The sequence below is a fragment of the Ursus maritimus genome, unplaced genomic scaffold (genome assembly GCF_017311325.1).
Source record: "Ursus maritimus isolate PB19 unplaced genomic scaffold, ASM1731132v1 scaffold_14, whole genome shotgun sequence".
NCBI classification, from domain to species: Eukaryota; Metazoa; Chordata; class Mammalia; order Carnivora; family Ursidae; genus Ursus; species Ursus maritimus.
In genome coordinates this window covers 5,929,982-5,942,417 of record NW_024423786.1, presented here as the reverse complement: position 1 = coordinate 5,942,417, position 12,436 = coordinate 5,929,982, and the positions used below count along the sequence as shown (strand labels likewise).

The following is a 12,436-nucleotide window of genomic DNA, read 5'->3' as shown; positions in this document are numbered from 1 at the left end:
TTCTTTGATTGAATTTACCAAATGTCAGTGGCCGATTATCTCCAAGATTATCATTAATTATTAGGAGAACTGATGTTAGCTTTTTCGTATACCACATTCTTTTGGAATGGAAACTACATTCCTTTTCTCAGGAGGAAGCAGTGCACATAGAGCAAAGCGACACTCATGCAGGAGCGCCAGCAAAGTTACTACCAGCTGAGATCTTTTTAATGATTGAGGACCTTGCTCCACTGAGGCTCAAACAAAACAAAACAGAACAGAACTTGGGGATTAGGTGGCAAACTCACTCTTACTCTTCTAGGAATTCAGGGCACACTGACCAGAGTTGGATTTGATAAGGGTAAGCACCATGACTACGCAACTGTATCCAAGCCTAAAGTCATGAAACACTGGAAGGACCATAAATCTCTCAGTCCAAAACCTACATTTTACATATAAGTAAACACATATAAACAGATAAAGAGACTTGGCCAGGATCACACAGCCAGTAGGTGGCAGAAACAGAACCAGAAACCATCACCCATGGACCTCAACCCTGAGCTCATTCACCACAAAATGCTCCTGAGACCTTATGGGTAAGCTCTGAAATTAGTCACATTCTACTTAGGTGAGAAATCAACGGCTGCCTTTAGAACTTACTAGAAACTGTTTGGGTAGAACAGTTTAAATCACAAGGCCTTCCATAAGGCCTAAATACCCATTTTATAAATCCTCACGTGCAATATGTAAATAACTATTACATAAAACCATTTGGTCTCCGTATTTCAAAAAGGTATTTTTCTGGGAACCCCAACTCTGTTTTCTTTGTGTAACCACAATAGATAACTTTTTTCACACAACTATTAATGGAATGTTTCCAATCCATAACATTTTTACAAGATAAAAGGAATCATAAACCAAGCTACCCCTCCCCCTACCTTTGGCAGCCCCACCCAAGCAATAAAGCCTGGACCTGGGGTTCCCAAACCCGGCCAGTCTTCAGGATCACCTGGAGAGGTGTTTAAGAATACAGATTCCTCCTTCCCTCAACTAGGACTGATTAAGCATTTCTGGGAGGGAAGAAGGAATCTCTGTTTTTAAGTAGACAGGATGACTGCCAGATGGGCAAAACATTGGCCAAAAATAACCTGAATTTCAACAGAATATTCAGCAGGTATAGCCTTATTATCCAACTAACCCACTCTTTGTTTTTGGTCAAAGCATGTCACAATGTACTTCTACTGACAAGAATTATATTCTCATGCACTAGGATTTTTTTCTTAATGTCACAGTGATTTTCTTCCCTGTATCCACTATACACCTCACATTTTATTCTGAGCCGATTTCTAAAGTTGGATTTACCCTAGAAAGAACTTTTCAATCATCTTGGAATCTAAATATTAAAGACAATGACAAACGGTTTGAACAAAGAATGTATCCTTTAAAAAAAGCTGAATCATATGTGATTTTTAAAAAAGGATCAAAATTTGCTCTGCCTCTAAAGCTGCGAGAGAATTAATACAATAGTGCCAGTTATTTTTTAATAAAAATTCAAGAATTTTCACCTTTAATGTCCCCTTTAAATATCAGGGTGTTTACACAGAAACAAATCATATAACAGAAGTCACTAGTATATCATTTTATTATCAGGGCTAATCATGACAGAACAGAAATAACAAAATTCATAGCTTGCATACACATGACCTCCTCACAATAATCTTGTGCTGTTCAAACTTGGCCCCCAAATGGCCAGTTCAGGCCCCACATTCAGAAGTCAACATTTTTGTTGAGTCCTTGCCACCTCTGACTGGTAGGACAAGTATATGGAAAGTGATTCAAGGTCTAAGTGAGGTACAGTTGTACCCGCAGTGGCAGGTGTCCCTGAGATTTTTCAAGAACAATTCATAATGCAGAGAGAGCATAGCTGTCTCTGATAAGAGTTAGCAAAAGATCTTCAGGGCATATCAACCAAACGGGCATATCCAGTTTCTAAATGAGGTATAAATACAACAGTGATGCTCACAGCACCAACTAGATAAATCCAGCATTAGTCTTTGGTTGGAAATAATTTTTTAAAAAAACATTTTAATGCCCTTGGCCTCAAAATCTCATTTGAGAAACTTATTTCACCTGTCAGCAATGCCACATACAGTGTGTGTGTGTATTTTTTTTACTCCTATATACTCTATTGTCAAAAAAGAAAACAGGAAAACAAGTCTGGCAAGAAATATAAATTTAACTTAGTGACTGTTTCATTTTTGATAGGCTACTGTCCGACAGTCTTAGCAATCCTGTTAATGTACAAGAAAGCAAAGGCATGAAGAAGAATACCTACTCTTCCCCTCAAACAAAATCGTCTGGACCACGCCCTGGGAGAAGCATTCAGGCTGTTATTCTAGTCCAAAGCAATGAGAAATAAAGAAGAATAAAGAACAAAGGAAGTATTTTAAGTGTATTCAGTTGTTATTAAAGATGAATTAGAAAGCAAACCAAACAAACAGAACATACCAAAAAGCCAAGAAAAGAAAAAGCAGTTTGAAAACATTAGCTTTGAGTACTTTCACATCTCCCTAAAACCTATTTAGTAATCCGATGACTCCACCCTTCTATTTCTAAATAAAACCACTTACAGTCTCTCAGAGAGCTTGTAGTTCTCCATCACTATTATTTTCTTTCCCATACCAATATGAAACTATTCTTTATATAGTTCATTCACTAGTTCACTCAAGTCCTATTCAAATCTAAAATGGAAAGAAGGAGTTCAAATGTTAACGTTTCTTCAGGGAATTTTAGTTCTCCACTTGAATGATATACCAATTGGATTATTCAGCCAGTCTACAAATGTAGTGGTTCAATAAATTCACAAAGTCCAGGGTCCTGAGAAAGCACAGCAACACTCTTTTATCAGGTTTGAAACCCAACTCTCTGACACAACAGTCAACCCCACCCCAATAACCAATTCCAATACTCCTCACCACCCAGAAGGGGCCCCATTACCTCAATCATCCTGCTGTCCACAGGCAGGGTGGTGCTGACCATGTGGACATTAGGTGTGGACGTCGATCTCTGCCTCTGGGAGAGGGAACCTTCGGAGGAAGGGCTGGAGGAGTTGAATGTGAAGGCGTGGGGTGTGGAGTATCTGTGCTGGGAACTAGCCGAGGAGGAAAAAGAAAACGCCATGAATGACACTGAGACCTCCCCACTGGTTAAAGTCTATCAACTGAGCACTTCATTAAGATACTCGGGCAAATCCTACTTGTACTAAAACCTTGGACAAAATGTTCCTTTCTTTCAACAGGCACCACTTAAAAAAATTCTAGGTGTTTCTGTCTAGGTGTTTTTGCATGCCAGTTTTTGAAAAGGAAAGAATATATGCGAATTGGAATTCACGTGAAAACAATACATTTTAATTTGTCTTTTTAATAAATCACCTCTATAGAATACACAAAATTTGCAGACCATCTCTAGGACAGAATAGAGTAGCATTTGCCAACCATGCCACCACCAACCAAGCGAGCTGGCACTTGCCCAGTTGAGAGACTGATTTAGAGAGCTTAAAGGAAGAGTCTTACAGTTAAAACAAACTATTGAGCATCCCTGCAACAAGGCCAGCATTTTAGCCACTTTGCACCCTCTCCCCACTTAACCAGCTCTCAGTCAGTTAACGTGAACTCAGTTTTCAGGATGCCAATGTGCAACTGGGAAATAATCACTGACCTCTTCCAGCCAACCCCACTCTCCCATCAACCACACTAGGAAAATGCAGTAAGCATAACATTTTCATTATTTGCTCTACAGATTATTTTGAGTTTTTTCAGATTCAAGTAACACCATGCATGAATTCTAGGAATAGAAGGCTAGTTTTTCTAAGAGAAACTGTTCTACTGCCTTGAAAAATTGCCTTCTCGGGTAATTGATGTTTAGGCCCTCAGAAGCTGGTCTTCTAGTATGAAATCTTCAGAAGCATGTTCAATTTTCGTCAGACTTGCTTTTCAAATTATCAAGAAAAATAAAAGTCATAAACGAATGTATATCCAGATATCATTTCAATACAAATTCCTTGTTGAGATATATGCTGCCTTTAACAACGTCCATGGTAGTTTTTAAAAGGTCATTAAATGATATTCATTAAAGTCAGATATTTTGACAAAGAAGTAGATTCTTTTTTAGGTTCCAAATTCATGTGTAACACTGAACAAGACATGTGAACTCAACAAAGCTCTGACTTTAAAGCTGGAGAACAGAATAAAAACAAGTTATGTCCAAACTCACAGGCACATTAGAAAGGATATTTGTATTAAAAATCTAGACTCTTTTGAAAGACCGCAGTCTATTAAATACTATGGTTTTAGCAATGCAAGGCCATAATTAGCCTTTCAAAGTTAAGAGTTTTATTTTTATTGGATCATTGTATATAGTTTTGGGACCCTTCCCTTGAGGTGCAACTTGCTACCACACTGAGGGAGGCAAAATCGGAAGCTCTTTAAAATGTGATGAGCTATTAAGGGACATGCTATGATAACAGAAGAAAACTGTAGTCAGAGTCACTTTCCAGAATATAAAAGCTACAGGACCACATTTTGCTCTAACACCAATATTAAGTCCCACAGAAGTAGTACAGGGTTTACACAGAGAGAGAAGCGAACGCAAAGGAACTCCAGCCTTTTGTATTCAGGCTTTCAATCCCACCCACCTCAATGTAATTTTCCAAAGAAAAGCTTTAAGTAAAAAAATTACCTAACAGGCATCCGGGAAACAGACTCTCGCATTCGACGCATTGTCAAAGAAGGCAGTGCTGGGACCCCACTATCACCAATAGTAGAATTTGGAAACAATCTACATGAAATCAGAGGAAGACTGGTTTACTAGAATTGCAGTAATTTTATAGAGTCAGACTACTCTTGCTAACAGCTACTCAAACTAAATCTTCTAGTCACATTTTGCTTGATCATTTTAGGCTACCCAGAGCAAAAGAGACCACCAACCCAAATGACTTGGGTTTGAATGAGTACAGAATATGAACAATACTGACCTGCTAATAAACATACAGGCTCTAATGTGCATTTCTTACAAAAAAAAAAAAAAAAATACTGGTCCAGTATCCAGTTATATCAAAATAATGCCTTTTAACACTACCGTAGGGCACGTTATAACCTAAGTCACATAGAACTTTTCTGGAAATATTCTGTCTTAGAAATGCAATGATGAAAAGACTGAATATGAAAAATAAATGTCAATCAGCACCAAAAATCATATATAAAAGTGATATTAGCATTAACTGGACATCTTCTTTCCATGAGAGGAGCACTTACGCCCGGCAATTTCACAGGTTAGCCACCTCAGTTAATCCTCGCGGGAAACCTGCAAGGAGGGTACTACCTTTTTTCTTCAGATGAGCGGACTGAGGCTCAGCGGTGATTGTAGCTAGTTAATAGTAACGCCAAGATTCTCACCCGTGTCTACTGAACTCCTAGCCTGTGCCACTTAGGCTACACAAGCAAAAGCAATGTGACTACCACAAAAGCAAAAAAGGCATTCCCATCATGGTTTAATGATAACAATCCCTTTGTTTTTCTAGTACTCTTGAGATCAAACTTTGACTTTTCATACCCCCATTAACAGTTCTTAAGAGGCAAGTTGGAACATGTACTTTTAATTTAAACCTCACTAAACACAAGTATCTTCTGAGGTTTTACGTCGCTTTAAAACTAATAATGTTTTCTCCAGTTTGAGGTGAAGAAAATAACACCAACTATGCTTTCTGCCCCTTCTCAACAACAAAGGTCTGTTTAGCATATTTAACAAAATAAAGAGCAGTGTCTACTAGCAACCTAATAAATGATACTGTTTAGAGAGAAAAGCCAAAAGTCTTTTGGTTTTCATATCCTTTTGTTCTTTGCTTTACTGAATCATAGCACATCAATCCCTATTTGACAGATAACAGTCCTATACCTGCTTGTTTTAGAGAGCTATGCCACACTAAAACTCACTGGCTTCAGAACTGTCATGTTTCTAAAGTAGATGGTTTCCAGATCATGATAATTCATTTAATAAGTCTAAATCCCAACTTGTCAGTCAAATATACAATAAGTAGTTTCAAAAGAGTTTACACCTCCCCACCCACTTATATTCTTTGAAATAAGAACGATGCCTTACAAGAGCTGTCTGATATTACTCCAGTCCACACACATAGTAGGTACTTTGGTGCTACAGTGCTCGTGAAATTTGTAGCCGCAAGTCTGACAACGAAATCCATTTAGCAGGAACTTCTGACAGATGTCACAGAAGGCAAGCTTCAGGAAGGTCTTCCGTGCCTACAACAAGAACACAGGTGTAAATTACCTTGAATAAATGAAAGACAACAAAAGACAAAGTAAATTCCTTCTTGGCCCCCAAGAGATCTTACAGAATGAAGAACTGTACTTCCGACATTTATAAGATTCATGCCTAGAAATTAGAGTATTATCTATGGCTAATTAAACCGAAATTGCCTTACTGTAAACAATGGCATAATGACAACTTTGAACAATCCAACAATATATATGCCTAGTACCTCTGAGGAAGTCCTATTATGCCAGCCAAAGCACCCAACGTGCCACAAAAGGGAAGAGCTCTGTAACTTACAAAGTTGTGAGTTGTGAGGGGAACATGATCCAGGAAATCTACTTGAAGTTCTTCTCCAATCAACGAGGCGGCATCAGTATTCCAATCTAAACGTGCTTTTTTACTGAAGGGTATTTAAAAATAAACATAATATAAAAGGGAAATGTTTAAACAAGGTAAGAGTTCAAGGCCAATAACATCAACGGCCACCATTTATCTCTTATTATATAAACATAAAACTTAATCCCATACAACACTAGCTATTTAATTCATACAACAAACCTGTCAAGTACACATTATTAGCCCCACCTTAAAACTGAGAGAATGGGAGCCCTAAGAAAGTTACTTGCTCAAGGCCACACAGTGAGTGTAAAGGCCTATGTTGGAATCCAGCTCAGCTGGACTCCAAAGCTTATGCTCTTAGAATAAAGTTTATTTTAAAATAATGAACTATATACACCGGAGATTCTGGGTGGCTCAGTAGGTTATGTGTCTTGACTCTTGATTTCAGCTCAGGTCATTATCTCAAGGTTGTGGGATCCAGCCATGTGAGGGTCTGTGCTCAGCGGGAGTCTGCCTGGGATTCTCTCCTTTCCCTCTCCCTTTTCCCCACCTCCCACTCTCTCTCTCTCTTTCCCTTAAAAAAAAAAAAAAGCATAAAAAAATGAACTATAACGATCTCATGATAAAGTAAATATGTAATAAATTGGACTTTGTGATACTAAAATCCTTTAAAAATTCTAAAATCCTAAATTGGGCATAAATATTGCTGTAATAGCAAAATTTAATCTTCGGTAGCCTACTTCAATCAGGCAGATACATAAATACAAAGGAATCGTGAATGAAACGCACTTTTCTATTAATAATAGCCTCACATCTGTAGAGTTGTTTGCAGGGTCTATAAATATAAGTTGACAGGGGACTTAACTGTCTTAACATTTACTCTGCCACCATTCTTTCTGTGCCTAGACAACACAGAAAATAGATACAACGAAGTAAAAAGCTTCAAAACAAATGAAGCTCCTTTCTCATGTCTTGTGTAGTTAGTTCATCAGGCCCACTTCCTGAAGGAAGAATATTCTCAAGCAGGGAGAGAACAACACATATATAGCACAATTCAGACTTCTCCCTTTGCCTACCAGAAGCCTATTCCAGCCATTCTTCTGGTTACCCAATAGTAAATAATCCATTCCTTAATATAATTCCCTATACAAGGACTCCAAAGTCCTATTTCGCCCTAACGAAGACAGAGAGGGGCAAGCCCTGTCCAAGAGAAAAGTGAGGGTAGCTCCAAACCAACATGGCCTTAGATGAGAGTGGACAAGCCCCTCACTCTACCAGAATCCCTCTAGTCTTTAAGGAATACTACAGATTAGCTTGAGACCAACCCTGGGCCTATATCCAGATAAAGCTGACATCTGCTTCAGAGATCTGCACATCAACAAACTGCCCCCTAAGCTGAGAGGAACAGCATAATGGAATTTATGATGGCCCTTTTGAGTTGATAAATTCTCTAGGCTATTCTCTCAAAATGGGGAACTCCTTGAAAGAGAAAAGATGTAAGCTAAAGGTCAGTAACAGAACCAGCATTTTCCAAGAAGAAAGTAAAGATTATTTCCCCCAAATTGGGGGTGGATAGTAATGGACAATGGATAATCATGGAAGCTTTGGGTTATTACTCCTAGCCTTTTGATGGGATGCCTCTATCTTGCCACCCCCATCAGAAATGAGATTAACTATGGATCTTCCTTGAAGCAGAAATTCTCCTGCACTTTTAGTCCTATGTCTGCTGAACTGCAGATTAACTGTAAAGATTAACTGTATAAAAACGAAAGAATGAGCGGCACCTGGTTGGCTCAATAAGAAGAGCATGTAACTCTAGATCTCGGGGTCCTGAGTTCGAGGCCCCACATTGAGTGTGTAGCGATTTAAATAAAACTTTTAAAAAAATGAATGAATAAATTACAAAACAGTTAATCTCTTGAGGATAAGACTCTTTATAAATAATAATGCAAACACTTTCTGAGTACCCATTCTGTCCAATGCATTCCACAAAACACAAAAATTTTTGCTCTCAAGAAACACATCACCTGACACCACTGTTTCCATCTATGGAATACTATCAACACCTAACATGTATTCTTTTTTCAATGCAATGTTCAAGCAATAATTTCAAGTTCTTAGCACTTTATTTTTCTGAGTTGTCTATGAACAAGAGCATATAAATACATAATATTCTATAGGAAGCTAGTACACTTTTTAAAAAATGGGAAGTGTTATTATTTGAAGCCATCAGCTCCTTACTAGTATGCAAAAGAAGCTGACTTTTGAGTTCTTACCCTTTATGTTCATGGAGCAGTCTGAACACAGCACAGCATTCCGGCTGTAGGCCCCTCACCTTGAGTGCTTTCATAAGGCAATCGTGCAAGCTCATTCCATTTCGCACATTGACCTATAAACAAAAGACCATACTCAGAACCAACAAAGACTGCACATTCCTTAGTGAGCACAGAAATAAATGCACCAGTTTATAAGGATTATGTAGATTTATGATAGCAATGTTTGTAATGGTAAATACATACACACGCAGGAAATAGGTGGAATGTCCAGCAATAGATGAGTGCTTGAATAAAGCCTAGAATATCTGCATATGTCACATTATGCCATTACTATATTATTTATAATGACCTAGAGGGAGAAGTGTCCACGATATGTTAATTGTGGGAAAATACAAAGAGTATTTGTACATACAAAGACTCAGATTATTCAAAGGGCGGGAAACCCATATATGTTTATATATGTTGCATGAGCGTGAAAAGATATACCTCTAGCTATTAACATCAGGAGAGTGGCTGAGAGAGATAAAATGATCAAACTTCCCTTTACACAGCTCTAATTTGTTTAACTCAGTGAAACGTACATGCGAACATGAACATCCACCAGAAAGGAAAATAAACCAATCTCATCTATAAGCAAACAATAGGTTTTCTGGTCAAAATTTGTATTTCAATCTGTTTTCAACAAAATGGTTTATCTTCCTAAGAAAAATTCAATTTCATACACACTTCACACCTGTAAGGCAAGCAAGGAGAGGAAAAAGAGCTTCTGTCCTGCTACAAGGACACACACCATGAATTTAAATAAATGTGCACACCATACCAGGTTGTCTTAGTGTATGTCCCTCCACATTTTCCTATACCCAATCCTCAAAAGCTAGGCAGGCACTCAGAGGCCTAGTAGAAGTGTGAGTACTCTGGGTGCTAGTAATGGCAGCTATATAAAAATTTCGACTAAGACCTTATGAGTTTTGATAAAAGCCCTATATATTTTGTTTTTATTTTATTTTTGAGAGAGAGTGAGTGAGTGCACAAGGGGGGAAAGAGCCACTAACTTCCAGCTTTTCAGAAACAAAACTAAGTGAAAGTGAGATACACTGATCTGAACTATGAAGATAAGACACCAAGAATGAGGACAATGAAGAGTAATAAACACACACACTAACAGAATCATTACGTACATCAAATACTGTGTAATGTGGCCCTGAAAAATATAAAGTGCTATCTGTGCTCTATCATTAATCTTCATTAAAAGTCACACACTCAGGCGCCTGGGTGGCTCAGTTGGTTAAGCGTCTGCCTTCGGCTCAGGTCATGACCCCAGGGTCCTGGGACTGAGTCCCACGTCGGGCTCCCTGCCCAGCTCTGCTTCTCCATCTGTACCTTCGCCCCCGCTCATGCTCGCTCTAATAAATAAAATCTTAAAAATAAATATATGAAAGACACAGACTCTAAGAGCTAGACAGTTCTTTAAGTAGTCTCTAATCCAGCGGGGTTCCCAAATGTGACCTGGCATTAGACTCATCCAAGGAGCTTTTGAAAATACAGATTCCCAGCCTACCTACTCCAACACATCCAAGGATTCTGATTCACTTGATCTTGAATGAAGCCTAGGAATACGTATTTTAACCCGTGTCAGGTAATTCTAATGGTAAATTAATGGTCCTCAGCTATGGTCTAAGCACCCATCCAATAAACAGGCAGTGGCAAAGAGACACACATACAAATAAATGACAAGAAAAGGGTTTTTTTTTTTTTTTTAAGATTTTATTTATTTATTTGACAGAGATAGAGACAGCCAGCGAGAGAGGGAACACAAGCAGGGGGAGTGGGAGAGGAAGAAGCAGGCTCATAGCGGAAGAGCCTGATGTGGGGCTCGATCCCATAACGCCGGGATCACGCCCTGAGCCGAAGGCAGACTCTTAACCGCTGTGCCACCCAGGCGCCCCAAAAAGGGGTTTTTTTCCCCCCAATCAACTACCAATTATACTTCTACAATTATTTAAATCATATATGTAATCCTTTCGGTCATTCTCTTCTCTATAACTCCCCATGGATACATGTTGAAATTAGTTAAGTCTGACTAATTTCTGGAGCCCACTAAGTGATTATGAGAGTCATTCTGGCTTCCAAGCAGTGAAGCAACCTGGGGATGCCTAGAAACCACTGACTCATTGTGGGGCCAGCAAATGACTCCTTCTTCCAATGGTCCCCTAAAGATGGGTGCCTGCTGAAAGAAGGCGGTTCTTCCAGACAGTGATGATCCCCCTCTGCCAAAGAAATAGGAGCAACTTTCTCCCCTAGACCCTTCTTATAAGCTGTACGAGAAGTCAGGCTTCCAGTCACTGGTTCCCAACCACTAGTTGTGCTCAACTGAAAGCTGTCAAGGGCTACACAGATGTAGAAAAAACTCAAATAATCACAGCTCCCATTTTCTTATAAACTAGCTCCTGTAGTCAGCATGGGCCTCATTTCATTAAGGTCAGGAAACAGAGGCTCGAAGTATCGTGTACCTTGTCTAGATGATACAGCTAATAAAAGGCAATACAGAGATTTAAATTGGGGCCTGGTTGTCTTAAAGGTCCATACACTTAATCATTATGCCAAACAAAGTTTCCCAGTCTTCAGGCAATCTGGTAGTAGAGGAGAATAGGGAAGACAAGCACAGTAACACCCTGAAGCAGTACTATATGGTCTTCAGCTGGTCTTCAGCTTCCCATTACTTTCACACTCCGCATCTGGGCTCTCCATTTAATGTTAGAAAGAAAACTGATGAGTAATAATAGGTAAAAAGCACCTTGCAAATGAAAGGCCACTGTTGAAATATAAGGAGGTTATTACTATTTATTTTGCCAGCAATGTAACTTTTATTTTTAGTAAGGGGAACAAAAATAAATTTACTCAAACTTTAAATAGCTTTTGAATTTTGCCTTCAGTTCAAAACGTACATAAATGTACAACACTCTAACTGGGAGGCTCCTGAAGGTCACAAAAGAAGTACAACGGAATTTATTAGTCAACTGGGGAGAGGAGAGTGGAACTGTTAGAAACAAACAGAAAATTCTAGACTGGACTTCCCAACCTTGGAACTTTGTCTCACCTAGGTACACAGAAAAAACACAATGCCCTGGTTTTACTCAAAGAATGGGGGGTGGGACAGGAGGAGACGTGGTTTTGAACTAAGGTTTTCTCAAAATGTCCCACCAAGCAAAATTAGCACAACTTCACTCTCCTGATTTAACCAGGTGGGGTTTTTTCACCATTTTGAGCAATTTCTTGGAAAAGTTGGGATTCTATGTCAGAAAACCGAGTGGCAGTTTCTAAGTTACTGTGCTTTCTAAGCTATCTCCAGCTTTGCCTGGGGCCTACAAAATTTACCAAAATAATTTTTTCTAGGTAATTTTATTTTCTTCCATATACTTGACTATAATGTCCAAAAAAATTTAGTGAGCATTTTAATATCCGTAATACATACACAAAATTGGCTGGAAAGGTCTGAGGGAACTTTTCAAAAGAAA

The 12,436-nt window shown here is 38.8% G+C and overlaps 1 protein-coding gene across 2 annotated transcripts in view; it reads right to left on the bottom strand.

The window, feature by feature from the left end:
- Window positions 1-12,436, bottom strand: part of RAF1 (Raf-1 proto-oncogene, serine/threonine kinase) — a 75,418-nt gene that overhangs the window by 14,615 nt on the left and 48,367 nt on the right. The window contains exons 3-7 of one of the 2 annotated variants that reach the window (XM_040628430.1): window positions 8,922-9,034; window positions 6,604-6,706; window positions 6,136-6,293; window positions 4,717-4,815; window positions 2,977-3,130 (exon numbers count right to left, since the gene is read on the bottom strand). In XM_040628430.1, coding sequence (XP_040484364.1) covers window positions 2,977-3,130; window positions 4,717-4,815; window positions 6,136-6,293; window positions 6,604-6,706; window positions 8,922-9,034 — 627 coding nt within the window. The remainder of the gene's footprint in view (window positions 1-2,976; window positions 3,131-4,716; window positions 4,816-6,135; window positions 6,294-6,603; window positions 6,707-8,921; window positions 9,035-12,436) is intronic. The other variant, XM_040628431.1, reaches the window with a different exon arrangement.